Source organism: Sinocyclocheilus grahami, unplaced genomic scaffold, assembly GCF_001515645.1.
Source record: "Sinocyclocheilus grahami isolate Dianchi unplaced genomic scaffold, SAMN03320097.WGS_v1.1 scaffold319.1, whole genome shotgun sequence".
Taxonomy (NCBI): domain Eukaryota; kingdom Metazoa; phylum Chordata; class Actinopteri; order Cypriniformes; family Cyprinidae; genus Sinocyclocheilus; species Sinocyclocheilus grahami.
This window is the reverse complement of record NW_015505498.1, coordinates 1148568-1163952: the sequence shown is the minus strand read 5'-3', so window position 1 is coordinate 1163952 and position 15385 is coordinate 1148568. Positions and strand designations below refer to the sequence as shown.

The window sequence follows — 15385 nt, the reverse complement described above, 5'->3', positions numbered from 1 at the left end:
CGTATACACCTAGGATGGCTTGAGTGTGAGTAAATCATGGGGTAATTTTCATTTTTGGGTGAACTATCCCTTTATCTGTTATCATGCAAGGATAAATGATTCACAGAAATGTTCAGCACCGATTATGGTAGCTCTGTTCTAAAACCTAGTGAGCTGCCTTCTGATAAAACAAGATGAATATTCAATGTGAACATTTTGAAAAACATTGAATTTGAATGAACTGCTGTTAATGCATCTGTTCAGAATTATATGGACATTCTTTTTCCATCAAACTGCGAAGAAAACTGGCCAACCATTAGGATTTTCACTTTTGGTCATGTGCCCGGAGACACTGCCGTTACATAGAACTTTGGCTTGTTGACTTGAAGTTCTGTTCACTTGGCGGCCATATTTGCAACGCCTCTTGTGAATCCAAGACTAAAGTCTATATACTTGAATGGGGAAATCCTGAAATTCCAAAAACTGCTTGCCGCACTCACATTTAAATAACATATTTAAAATCATCATCAAAACTGAACTGCCCCATAAATGTTGTTTCTTATGCTTAAATAGTACAAAAAAAAAACATTCAAACACATTTTTGGACCAGCTAGTGTATGTGTGCAGTCCTAAGGGTGCATCTTACACAGTGCCTACAAAGGACTAAAGACAATAAAGCCGCTTTTCCACTACCTCCAACAAACGACAGGCGAGAGACCGGAAGTCATTCATTTTCAGTGGCGAGTAGTACAGGAGCTACGTGGAAACTATTCAGAACTATTAGCGTGAGGTGAGAATTTGTAGTATTTTCCCACTAAAATGTATCGAATTATTTACATTCAACGTCAACATACAATGTTTGAATTATATGAATTGTATAATTCAAACATTCATGTTTGAACAGGTAACGGAAGCTCACAAGTGACTGATTTGGAACGATGGCGATCAGACTTGACTTATAATTAATTTTAATGTTAGCATGTTGCTAACGTTCCTGTTCACACCAACATGAATGTTCTGGATAAATTCAGTCAGATTTTCGCATGTGATTTTTGTTTTCAGACCAATGCAGTTTCACTCTCTTGACAGTAGGTGGCGTTTAAGGGCCAGCAGAAATACAGTGGCACACAAAGCAGAACTGCGCACAAATACAAGAGTACAGAGAAAGAGACTCGGTTCGGGATTCTTCCTCTGCTATTCACTGTTGCTTAGCAAAATACACTGTTCATTAGCATTAGTTTTAGTTTTGTTAAAAACAGCGGCTCTGAGCATACGAGCAAAACCCCAAATCTTATTGAACAGTTTTCTTCGCGATGCAATGGAAAAGAGGATAGAATGCATCACTGTGACCAGCTCATCTGAGCGGGCGAACTTCTTCTGACAGCTGGGCCAGCGGCACGTAAACGGCTTCTCACCTGACAACCGCAAGAGATGAAACACAGCAACACATTTTAATGATGTGCTGTAATAAAATCAATGTATATGCAACAAATGGATCAAATGGTTTTTGAGAAATCTGGAAAAAAGGCTTACGCACTTGTTTTACCTGTATGAGTCCGAGTGTGGGTCTTAAGATGGTCTGAGCGTGAAAACTTTCTTTGACACGTCTCACACTGAAAGGGTTTGACACCTACAGGAGCAAAGCAGGAAACAGAGAGATAGCTGTGGTGGGCTTCTCATACTTTATACAAGTGATGGATTAATGGCAGCTGGAATTAGTGGGCGGGGCAATCTCAATCTAAAGCATCTGATTGGACAAAAGTTTGGATACACCCCTAAGTGCAAGATGAGTCACCAATATTTTTGATCTGTTTTCCCAGAAGAGAAAGACTGTGAATTTTACATTCTAATAGCTTTTAATGCTAAAAGCTAAAAGTATATATAACGTTTAAGAGTAAACTATACTTAAAAATAAAGCTTCCAAAAGGTTTTTTTTAATAATATAAAGAACTTTTTTCCACTATAAAGAACATTTTGTGGAATTAAAAGTTTTCATAGATGTTAAATGTTCTTCATGGAACCATCAATGCCAATGAAGAACCTTTTTTGTTACAGTTGTAGCATATTAATGACCACAAAACTCCAATATTGCTGTCCTGGAGTGTTTTGAAGAGCAGAGACGTGTCTAACCTGTGTGTCTGCGCTGGTGTCTCTTGAGTTGGTCAGACCGGGAAAACCTGCGGCCACAGCCTGTGTAGTCGCACTGATAGGGCTTCTCACCTGCACACGACAGAGAACAACATCAGTCCATAACTGACCATATGTGTTAGAAGACTGGTGTGTGAACATGACTGTAGTCTCTGCCATTAACATGAAGCTCCCACAAGGTGGCGCCGTTTGAATTGAGCATTTATTTTGTTGTTATGCTCTGTGTCATAAATCATACATTCATCTATAAAACTGTACATGCCATGAGGTCACAAATTACTCACTCCAGATGTTTCTTAGTCATTTTTGTGATTCTTGTGCAACTGAGAGGAGCCCCTTACAAATAATTTACTGTGGTAACATTACACCAAGATACAGATATTCCATAAATTAAAAAATTTATTAATGAATCATAAATGGCAGAAAGACTGACATGTTCTAAACAGTTTGAAGATCCCATATTGATCTATTATTGTTTTACTGTAGTATTATAATCATGCTCACCATGGTGTTTTCTGTGATAAAAATTAAATTAATTTTATATAAAATTTCAAGCAATGAACATTTACATTTTTTTCGTTTAGCAGACGCTTTTATCCAAAGCGATGTGCAATGCAGTTTCTGTCATATAATTAGGGTTGGACGATACAAATTTAGATTACGATATATTTCTTAATTTCTGTCGATACGATATAATTCCGATATCGATATGAACAATATTAAAAAAAGACTCAGAAAAGCTGCCAAGAACGCCCACAACCTACAAACTTCTGAAACCTCCTCCTATAAAACGATATATTATAATATATAATAAAACTTGAAACTATAACATAGGCTGATTATTCTTACGGACTGAAACAAAAGTGTTTTAGCCAGCATAAAGAATAGAAAAAGTGCTCAGAGTTGCTGCAGAAAACCGAAAAGAAAATATGCAACAACAAAAACACATGTTGCTGGAGACGGGCTTATTGAAAATGCAAATTCATTCTCTGTTTCCATGGTAACGGCTGCACACAAAGCAGTGCTCCGCTTATAAACGCTGCTTTTTTTTAGATCAAATGAAAATGGCATCTGAACTTTTCCGAAGACAGTTGGTTGCCTTCAAAGATGCATTCATATAAAACACCCGCGCCGCGTTTTGATTTTGGAAAGTGCAGTGATCATGTTTATTCAATGAAGTCAATTCAATTCAGTCCTTTTGGAAAAAAAAATTTGCGGTCAGTGTTGATATTGTGGCGGGCTGCCACAAATAAATCAATGCATGGGAAACACTGGTAATGTATTTTGAAATATCGGAAATGTTAAAAAAAATCATATCACCGTTATTGAAAGTAAATGGTGTTATATATTGATATTGAATTATTGTCCAGCCCTAAGTATAATTAATTCTAATATTAACAATAACAGAAATAGATCCGTTTCTGTGCGAATGAAAAACATTTCAGAAACACTTGACAATCAAGTCCCATTAGTTACTAACATGAAGTTCCTAGCGTAGGTTTGGGAGGAGCATAATCATTCAGTCCTGTCAATCATCATTACGAGCCAATAGAAGCAGCACTCATTGCACCGTCCCAGCATCAATTCTCCCCGAATCCCTCCACTTCCCCATCTCCTCCTCTATTTCTGTTATTCTCCCTCTATGTAGTACCGCAATGGGGGGTTGAACCCATTTTTCTAATGTTTTTCCAAATAATAATAATTGTCCTGCAATTACTAATGTTTACTGTAAAGTGTCTTCTTCAGGGTGTGGCTTAGACAGTACAGTCATGTTGCTATAATGTTGCCTCCTAAATGACCCCATGTTTACTTTTAGAGGAGTGTGTGTGTGTGTGTGTGTGTGTGTGTGTTGATTCATGGTTGTGAATAACAGTTGTTATCAGGCTCACTCTGTCACTAGAATAAAGTCAGACATTCCTGAGAACTAGAATTCAAATGTCCAGGGAACTGATCTCATGAATTTTTGTTTGTGGACCTGATCTATGTTTTTGAGCTATGGAAATTTTCACATCTTCTAACTGAATTCCTTGCCATCAGTTTCTCTTATTGGAGGTCTGAAAAAAATGGATTCCCGTATGAATTATGACTTTGTTATGCATGTTGCATAACACTGTAAATCTCACCTGCTGTTCTTCTAAAGAGAAAAAAAAGATCTCAACCTAGACTCATAAAAGCGGTTTGGATTGTTTGTGACCCCAAAGTGAAACTGGGGGAAAAAACTTGGGTTTTTTTTGTATTATGTGGCATCTCACCTGTGTGTTTCCTGCCGTGCATCTGCAGGTGGGACAGTTTGAAGTATCTCTTACTGCAGCCGGGGTAAGAACACATAAAAGGTCGTTTCTCACTGCTCTCTGGTGATTTAATGGAGGGAGTGATGCCTGGTACACTCCGCACATCCTGGAGAGAGAAAAAAACAGGGAATAATTGGCAATCAACAAACTCTATTTGCCAATTCTGCTGCACTTCTGAGCCTTTGTTTGTTTTAACTTCTGCGTTACCAAACCCCGGATGAGTTGTGCATCTGAACAAACCCTCTTATCTTGTGGCCTGTTAAATATCAATTTAGCTTTTAAAAGGCTTTAGAGGAAAGCTTTAAACTAAAGTTATAAACATACATACATGCACACTATTCTCTGGACAGTATCAGCTTTCTCACGCTCTGATGGATGTTGATTCAGGCCAAACACACACTACAGACTGAAGTAGTGTCAGACTGATACACCTCGCCTGCTCCGGACTCGTACGCATGTGAAGCTCTTTTGTCCTGCTCTCTGTTTAACAGACCTGAATAATCAAACACACACTTTTACTCTAAACTTCACGCTTGTGGTGCGCTCTGTGTCCTGGTCTTGGCAGATCTGCAGAGAGGGAAGTGTGTATTTGACCTTGATCTAAAACACCAGTGTAAGTGTGTGTTGAGAGGATATTGAGAGGATATTATCAATAATAATCCAGCACTACTGATTTTTTTTATATAAATTGATACCTTTATTCAGCAAAGATGCATTAAATTTATTAAAAGTGACAGTATAAACATTTATAATGTTACAAAAGATTGCAAATAAATGGAATATGTTTCAATTTAACAAAGGTAAAGAATCTTGTTCACAATTTCCACAAAAATATGAAGCAACACAACTGTTTTCAACATTGATGATAATAATAAGAAATTATTTTTGAGCAGCAAATCAGCATATTAGAATGATTTCTGAAGGATCGTGTGACACTGAAGGCTGGAGTAATGATGCTGAAAAATCAGCTTTGATCACAGGAATAAATTACATTTCACAGGATATTCAAATAGAAAACCGTTATTTTAAATTTCACGATATTATTTCACAATATTATAAAATAAATGCAGTGCTGGAGAGACTAAAGAGAAAATCCGACACCAAACATTTGAATGAAATATAAACTATATACAATAAATATATATTATATAATTATATTTGTATATACCATAATATATACAAATATGTATATAATATAATATTATAATTTATGTATATATATACATATATATATATATACACACACACACACACACACATACACACGTGTTTATTATTAGTAATAAATACTGCCAGCGCACTTTGTGGTTATATTATTGTGAGAATGCAATCTGTGTGTGTACAGGTAGAAATTATATGTGTCTCTGTTTGAGTATGTGTGTTTTGCAATCACCCACCTGTACTCCTCTGAACAGACCATGGGTGTGTATGTGATACTGAGTGCTGCATCTGTACACCAGCGGAGCTCCTGCAGACGCTTCGGCCTCATAACCGCCACTGTGACTGGACACAAATCCAAAGACAGAGAGCAGTTACACACAGCAGATAAAACAAGACCACTCACAGAGAGCAGAGAGACAGAGACCCCTCAAACAGAGCTGACATATTATTCAGTACGACATGTATAACCAATAAGATTCTCAGAAAAGAACATGTGTTAAGAGCTCTGCTAAATATGCATCAGCTTCTCCTCCTTATTAACAAAAGGATGGTGTGATATCCAAAAATAACTGTAAAAATGCCTCAACTGTCATAAATGATAGCAAGGGGGACTGTTAGTCTGGAGGGGGATTTGTAGTGTGGCCAGTAACAAATGAAGAGCTGTTTTCTTTGTCCGACTCGCTTCACATCTCAAGACTACACAATCAGCCATTGCTGGTCCAGTCCTCCCACACCCCAACCATTCATCCGTTCAGTAGATAAACACCTGGTTGTCATGGCATTGGGAGTGAGGAAGGTGGATACCAAATCTTTTATCTGGACAGCCGGCATAAATATTCTGTCCAGCGTCTCAGTCACCTACTCCAGTGGCAGAGTTCATCTGTCTATAGACAAGCTCACATACACTCAATCGCTCAAAAACAACACAAAATTCCCACAGTGCTTTGGGACATTCCCCTCTGCCCTTCAGCTAGTCTACATCTCTTCATTTCGACATCTCTCTGTCTCTCTCACACACAAAATTATGCTACCCTGAACTGCCCCTTCAACACATCCAAGGTCAGACACTCTATCTGGGTTGGACTGGTTGACTGAGCAGGATCCATTCCTATCTCCTCTGCTGTCACGGCAGCATAATTCATGCTCCTACTTCAGTCTGTACTTTTGTTTCAAAGTGCAGTACAACATCAGAGGACAGCGAGGCCTTCCTTCAAAATAGACACTAATTAGAATAGGGCACAGGACGGCAGAGAAGACGAAAAGAAGATGAGAAGAGAGGTGAGGAGGATGTAAAGATAATGTGGGCTGTCTTTCTGTCCTTCTTAAGGAAAGGAAAGTTTTGGACAAGACAGGACGGGACAAGACAGGACAGGACAGGACAGGACAAAACAAGACGGGATGGGACAAGACAGGACGGGACAGTACAGGACAAGAAAAGACAAGACGGGACGGGAGAAGACAAGACAAGACAAGACAGGACAGGACAGGACAGGACAGGACAGGACAGGACGGGACAAGACAGGACAGGACGGGACAGTCCGGGACAAGAAAGGACAAGACAGGACAGGACAGGACAAGACAAGACAGGACAGGACAGGACAAAACAAGACGGGATGGGGCAAGACAAGACAGGACGGGACAGTACAGGACAAGAAAAGACAAGACGGGACGGGACAAGACAAGACAAGACAAGACAGGACAGGACAGGACAGGACAGGACAGGACAAAACAAGACGGGATGGGACAAGACAAGACAAGACAGGACGGGACAGTACAGGACAAGAAAAGACAAGACAAGACAAGACAAGACAGGACAGGACAAAACAAGACGGGATGAGACAAGACAGGACAGGACGGGACAGTACGGGACAAGAAAGGACAGGACAAGACAAGACAAGACAAGACAGGACAGGACAGGACGAGACACGACGGGACGGGAAGGGAAGGGAAGGGGGACAGTACGGGACAAGAAAGGACAAGACAGGACAGGACAGGACAGGACAAGACAAGACAGGACAGGACAAAACAAGACGGGATGGGACAAGACAAGACAGGACGGGACAAGACAAGACAAGACAAGACAAGACAAGACAAGACAAGACAGGACAGGACAGGACAGGACAAGACAAGACAAGACAAGACAGGACAGGACAGGACGAGACAAGACGGGACGGGAAGGGAAGGGAAGGGAAGGCAAGAAAAGACAAGACAAGACAAGACAAGACAAGACAAGACAGGACAGGACGAGACAAGACGGGACGGGAAGGGAAGGGAAGGGAAGGGAAGTAAAGGAAAGGAAAGGAAAGGAAAGGAAAGGAAAGGAAAGGAAAGGAAAGGAAAGGAAAGGAAAAAATTTGAATGAATTGGAATTCTTTTTAAAAGCGCAGGTGTTGATATGAGACCAAGTCTGTACCTCTTTATGCTGGGTGTCAGCGAGCCGACGGGATTCCAGGTAACACATTCCAACTGAGACGCCATTTGGTAGAGATTATCACTGCCAGGGCAGAAGAGATAAATCACAGTCATGTGACCTCATTCTTCACTGCTCAAGAAGCACAACACTTTTAAAAAGTGAAGGGATACACCAAAAATAGGAATGAAAAAAGCAAAAGACACAGAGAAAGAAATTGAGGATTTAGTTTTTTAAGACAATATTTTTGTTCATGCAGTGTTCTTTTTCTGGTTACTACGCTGAATTGAAGTGCAGACATGTCTCTTTCTAATCTTCACCACTGATTCATAACAGTTTTCTAAGCAAGCAGCAAAACTGGAGGCTTGTTTCGCACTATGGAAACACAAACATCCGCTGCGTTTCACCACATGTTGTGAAGTGTTGCATCTCAGCTAGCTCTGACGTGGTCCTGGTTCAAGAAGCACAACACTTTTAAAAAGTGAAGGGATACACCAAAAATAGGAATGAAAAAAGTAAAAGACACAGAGAAAGAAATTGAGGATTTAGTTTTTTAAGACAATATTTTTGTTCATGCAGTGTTCTTTTTCTGGTTACTAGGCTGATTTGAAGTGCAGACATGTCTCTTTCTAATCTTCACCACTGATTCATAACTGTTTTCTAAGCAAGCAGCAAAACTGGAGGCTTGTTTCGCACTATGGAAACACAAACATCCGCTGCGTTTCACCACATGTTGTGAAGTGTTGCATCTCAGCTAGCTCTGACGTGGTCCTGGCTGGCGAGTCGAGTGCCTGGCACAGTCATGTAATAGTGTGATGTCACAATGGTTTCTGGGTATTGTGGGAATGATTTGGGGAAATGATCTTGACTCATATGCTGTCTGTCCCTTTTCTGTGGGCTGAAGTAGCAGTTTTTGAAGGTCAGACAGTTTCTTTGAGATACAAAATATATCAAATTATACACTATTGTTTATTATTATTTAACAATAATAATGATGATCTAATAATAGTTGTTGTAGTTATAATTATTTATTTAGTTAATAATTTATAGTTAAATAATATAATATAATATAATATATAATATAATATAATATAATATAATATAATATAATATAATAATTGGAAAATAAAGAAGTCATGGTGGGGTTTCATTATTACTCTATAATTGGATGCCACATTGCTTCCCAATAAATTGCTTTCCATTCCAGCTCATACCAGTGTTTCAAAATGCAAAAGATAGTTTCTAGGCCAAACACTAATGAAAAATAAGATGGAATTTCCCTTTTCGCTCCCTTATAATCTCATTTTATTGGCAAGAAATGGAGGTTCGTGAGGTCACCGGAACACTGCAACAGTACCCAGTTGATGCAAGTGAGTGAGTGTGTTTGAGTGAGAGTATTTTCTTGATTGAATGATTTCTGAAGGATCATGTGACACTAAAGACTGGAGTTATGATGCTGAAAATTCAGCTTTGATCACAGAAATAAATTACATTTGAAAATATACTCAAATAGAAAACATTTATTTTAAATTATAATAATATTTCAAAATATTAGACTTTGGAAAACTGTAGTTTTAAATGGTAGCATCAATTGTTATATACTGATATTCTGGTTTCCTCTCCTCTCCTTATAATAAAGTTCATCTTTTGAATACATAACTCTTTCTCTCCATCCTCTCGTGTCTCTGGGGAGGGCAGGCAGAGAAGGGAAGAGGAATTTGGAGGAAACGGGCAGTAGATCACTGTGAGTGTATTTTGGCCTGTTGAGAGCTGCTGTGCAGTTCTTAACCTTTGTGCAGACAGCAAGACTCACTGCAGACTTACTCAGGATTTATCTGAGCCATCCAGACTGGGCCTCACTGACGCTCAATTTCAGTCACTCAGAAACCAGAGGGGGCTGTGCCACGGTGAAGACACAAATCAGCAATATACATATTTTACTTCTTACACTAATTAATGTGCCTTTTTTAAAGAATGTTCTGAGTTCAATACTATATCAACAGCATATACTGCATGACGTGTTGTTAATTACCACAGAAAAGAAACCGTAAAAACAGCAAAAAATAATTTTTAGTATGACACATACAATGAAGATCTATGGGGCAAAGCATTGCACGGGAATAACCATTACAAAATACACGCTGTGTAACAATTTAACAATTATTTCAAACAAATATCAAAAACTATCTGAATAGTTTTAGCATGTTAATGTATTGGTTTTTGGCAAACTAGATCTACTATGCTGCTGCTGAGCCAGTATGGACTTTCTACTGCCAATAAATACACAACTGTGAGCATGTAAGATATGCTGCTGCTGCTGCATGAATAGACACTCATAAATACAGGTGGAGCTGGAGGAGGTGGAGGGTTTTAGAGCACGAAAAGTCAATTATGTAAATGATAGCAAATGATGGTCCTCATTGCAGATTGCATGTAAGGACCTACTAAGGCATGAAGATGTGAACCATGTGAATTGTACAAAGCACTAAATAAATTTGACTTGATTTGGCATATTAGACTGAAGTGACTAAACTAGATATGTGTTAACGTGGCACTAATTTGCTAAAATCACTTACTGCCATTGTTGTGTCCTGTTAATATATATCCAACTTACTATACAGTTAATATACTGTATATCCACGTTTTAAACACCTGTCATGGACATGTAAAGCCAGTACAACATTTGTGTTTCATATGACATAAGAAAGGGAAATTATGTTGGTTAAGCAAAAAAAGACGTATATCCTCCTAACACTAAAGCAATAATTTAGATCATTGTTCTTAATTTTTTTTGACTCCATGCAATACCACCATTGTCTGTGACAATATTCGAAGGCCCCATGACCTTTCCATTTTTTTTACCGACTATTTCTACACTATAAAACATTTTAGAGCTTGGCATAACTACAAAAATGTATAACATGGCCATGCAGTTATAATATTTAAAACAATTTGCATGATCCATGGGAATTCTGGTTCTTCAAAGGCAAAAACTGTTGTTGAAGGGTGAAATGGAATTTTTTTTAAATTACGCATATAAGAGGTTACTCTACAATAAAAACATATTGCAAGTTCACTTGCATCTCTGAAAGAGACAACATCCCTTGAAACACGTGTTCATGACAGAGAGTGAAAATAAGGATAGAAAATGATCATCTTTACAAATATTTTAAAAACTTCATAAGCTAACCTCTAGAAATATAATCTATCTGAAAATGCATTCCATGACCCATTTAAAGCCTGTTTGTCTTATTTTAAATAATTGTAGGTCATTTTGAGCAACCCCTTGGAAGTTTCCTGAGGTCCCTCTGGTTGAGAGCCACAGATTTAAACAATAACATTTCTGCTTTTGAACCCTCCAGAATGCCTTTGAGACTTCTGCATGTTTTTGCAGACTGAGGGACAAGCAGAAATTGTTTTCTGTGGCACGTCTCAGAAGCTGTCGTTAGATAATATCCAGGAATATCCCTTTATTTCAACAGTTGCACAAACAATTCGGCGTACTTTTGTAACTTCTTGTAATTCGTGGCTGCTGCCTCTATGATGCAATTTACTGCACTTTTATTGTTATCATTTCATGCATGATGAATCACACCTTGGGAGTTATTAACTCAAGTAAAGTTTCAAAACTCATCATTAGGAAATCATGCATTGCTTAATTATGTCTCTTATCACACTAATAATCAACGGTAAAGAAGGTACCTGTTGAAGCTATTTCTCAAAAGACTGTCAGGAGGACTGTGGCACCCATAGACAGGCGGTGGGACGGAGTACTGCGGCTCACCTGCATATTCACAAAATCAAAGCACACATTACAACACTCAAAGAGCATATATATCAGCAATATCTGAAAGAAAGTCCTCTTCAAAGACCTCATACTTGAGTTTTCCTGTTTACAAGTGAAACAAAGCGTTTTACAGTAGAGCTAACAGAGCGTGCGGCCTCATCTTTACTGCGGTTATCCAAACAGCACAGGGCTCCCTGCGACCATAAAGCAGTCAGCAGAGTTTCTGAGAGCTCTCTGTTCATTTCTTAGGGCAATAGACAGTATTGTTATCATTTCATGCATGATGAATCACACCTTGGGAGTTATTAACTCAAGTAAAGTTTCAAAACTCATCATTAGGAAATCATGCATTGCTTAATTATGTCTCTTATCACACTAATAATCAACGGTAAAGAAGGTACCTGTTGAAGCTATTTCTCAAAAGACTGTCAGGAGGACTGTGGCACCCATAGACAGGCGGTGGGACGGAGTACTGCGGCTCACCTGCATATTCACAAAATCAAAGCACACATTACAACACTCAAAGAGCATATATATCAGCAATATCTGAAAGAAAGTCCTCTTCAAAGACCTCATACTTGAGTTTTCCTGTTTACAAGTGAAACAAAGCGTTTTACAGTAGAGCTAACAGAGAGTGCGGCCTCATCTTTACTGCGGTTATCCAAACAGCACAGGGCTCCCTGCGACCATAAAGCAGTCAGCAGAGTTTCTGAGAGCTCTCTGTTCATTTCTTAGGGCAATAGACAGGGAATCAGTCCCTCGGCAGTACTAAACATTCTTCTCCACATCCACAATTCTGCTTCCTCCTCTCAGCTGCCCGAAAAAGAGTGGTGATCACTCATGCCAGCGTAATTTATGCTTAATGAACTTAAAAACTGTTGCATACAGTGTTTTGAGTGTTCGGGGAAGGAGACAGAGAGGTAAAAAAAGACAGTGAGAAGGAAAAAAATCTGAGTATTTACCGCCCTAACATTAAAACTCCATCTAACACTTAACCTCGAGATGATCCTTGCGGATAGTGATCTCCAGATATCTATTCATCTTATTTGTCATACTACACTTAAATACACACTCACGAATTCACTCTGTCCTGCACAGCCCTTCTGAAAAAGAAGTACACATTCGCATACTTTTAAAAAGAGATCTTATTTATAGAAATAATATATATTAAAAGAATACACGGGCACTTTTCGGATATCTAATTGCATGCCATTTGCAAAATGAATGAAAATGTGTTACAGCCTAATTTTATATTAATGCAATTAGTTGAATGTAAGAGTGATTTTTTGACCGACCAAGTCCATTTTTACATGCAATTATTTCTATTGTCATTTGAAATATGGTTCAAATGTACTGACAAGCATTTATGGTAAACTAAAGTACACGTTCGTATCATTTCTATTGAAACTTGCATGTCATGTATTTAAAAATATATATGTAATTAAACATTTGTGATGATGAAGTTGCAATCAGAACGTTTAAAATATAACTGTAAGATGTGTATATTTAAAATATAGATGTACGATCAAATAACACACTAGAGTTAAAATTATAATAAAGTCCTTTGCAAGTGCATGTATAGTAATAGTCATTAAAGCATGACAAAGGATTATTAAAACAAAATGTGCTTTAAAGTAAAACCTTTAATTTTTCATTACAACAAAGTACACTTTTTAAAAGCATGGTCAAGAAAGTGTAATCCCTTTAAGTACTTTGTTATTTGATTAACCTGCAGTTTTTAAATATATATATATATATATATATATATATACCTGCAAAATACTTATGTTTGCCTCCCAATATTCTTATTATTTACTCATCATTTATTCAAAGGCATTTACTGCTTCAAATGCCACAATGAGAATATATTTTCCTTACCAATGCTGCTTTGGGGGGACATGGGGTCCTCGTGTTTGAAGGTATTGTTTGGGAATGGTGGAGTGTGGTGAGGTGTGTGTCCGTAACTGGGAGCTCCATCTAATGCTACTGTACCATAACCTGAGAGAAAGAGACAAAGAAAAACAGAGAACAAATTAGTGTGTTTGTTCTCAGCGAAATCCACATTTTCTCAGCTGACTCCATTCTTCCTATTGAAGAATAGCCCATTGTTCATTGTTTACAAGTGTTAAAAATGACAATAAAATTCTAACTAATGCAAGTAATCATCTGAAAATGACTTAATGTAAACATAGAAAAGGTTCCACTAATACTCCTGACAAAATGTATTACAGTAAATATGCATCCCTCTCCAACAGACTTATAATTCATCTGGTGCGTAAACCCGCTGGAGACCAATAAGCTTTTCCAATTAATCAATTTGTCGTTGTGACTTTTCCTAAAGTTAATCTAATGATAAATTACAGAAGTAGATACGTGAATCTTTGTACTGTGATTTAAACACGCTGCATTTAAGCACACTAACATCAGACTTCTGTATTGTGAGCTCTCAGATTTAAAGGAGAGAAGCTCTTCAAGATGTTCACATAGTGCTGTAAGTCATCAACACAAAGAAAAAATGAATGCTAGATTGCAGAGAGAGACATCGTGTGAGACTTATTCAGCATGTGCAATAATTGTTGCATGAAATAAATGAATAAAGTCCCATCTTAATCAGCCACTGAGCCAAAACACTACAGAAAATGTCATTTCATGCTTCTAAACTTTAATACCATTTCATCTGACTCTTTTTTTTTTATAAACACTTTATCTCCAAAAAGATTTTATTCGGTTGGTTTAATGTAAAATACTAATTTAACCCTTTAAGAAACATTTTAATCTACTTTCCTTTAGAACATCAGCTGTGTTCCCAAATGTTTTAAGGAGGTCAGAAGTGCCCTTCATAAAATCAATCTGGCAACAGAGAGATCAAATGGAAGATCCAGAACATTTATTAATCTGACGCAGCAGATATAAAGCCTTTACGCAGAATGCAGTTTCATTGAAGCGGCTAAAACTGAGCACAATGGAATAATATAAATGTCGGCTGAATAGTACGGTTTTGTATTTTTTACATTCAAATCAAAAATGTGTATTTGATTTTCTTTGATTATCAGATATGAATCATATTCAAAGATATTTCATGTCTATGTGAATAATTTCATTTCATGTATAATTACATTTATTACTATATTTATAATAAAATATAAAAATCATTTTAAAAAGAAGTTTTCACTAAAGTGTAGAACATTTAATTCAATAATTAATTCACTTTTCAGAAGTAATATTTTGAGGGTGATAAGAGATCCTCTATGAGCAATTCAGTATCAACAGCTCCGTAACTTCACAATCACACACCAGCTTAATGCAAAATCTCAAACATCTCACGTCCACTTTGAAGTTTCGTGTTTTTTTATGTTTTTGACACCAACAGCAGAGACAAACAGATTGTGTGGCTCATGACAGAGAGACTGTGAGCCGCAAGCGGGTCGGCTGTCTCACCCTGGTTGTGCGGGGCAGGAGGGCTGTCCATGCAGCCTGGCAGATAAGGCCCGCTGGAGAACATCCTGCTCTGGCTGGACGGAGAATCAGCAAACGGCCCATGCATCCCTGTGAGCTGCCCCGAGAAGTGCACGGTGAAGGCCCCCAAACCGCAGTGCGGATCCTCGTGAG

The 15385-nt window shown here is 38.0% G+C and overlaps 1 protein-coding gene across 1 annotated transcript in view; it reads right to left on the bottom strand.

Annotated features, from left to right (window-relative positions):
* Nucleotides 1-1078: 1078 nt before the first annotated feature.
* Nucleotides 1079-15385, bottom strand: part of LOC107602104 (Wilms tumor protein homolog) — a 15723-nt gene continuing 1416 nt past the window's right edge. Inside the window, exons 2-10 of the mRNA XM_016294512.1 lie at nt 13655-13774; nt 12178-12259; nt 7993-8073; nt 5816-5921; nt 4380-4524; nt 2110-2199; nt 1526-1609; nt 1324-1394; nt 1079-1117 (exon numbers count right to left, since the gene is read on the bottom strand). Coding sequence (XP_016149998.1) covers nt 1079-1117; nt 1324-1394; nt 1526-1609; nt 2110-2199; nt 4380-4524; nt 5816-5921; nt 7993-8073; nt 12178-12259; nt 13655-13774 — 818 coding nt within the window. The remainder of the gene's footprint in view (nt 1118-1323; nt 1395-1525; nt 1610-2109; nt 2200-4379; nt 4525-5815; nt 5922-7992; nt 8074-12177; nt 12260-13654; nt 13775-15385) is intronic.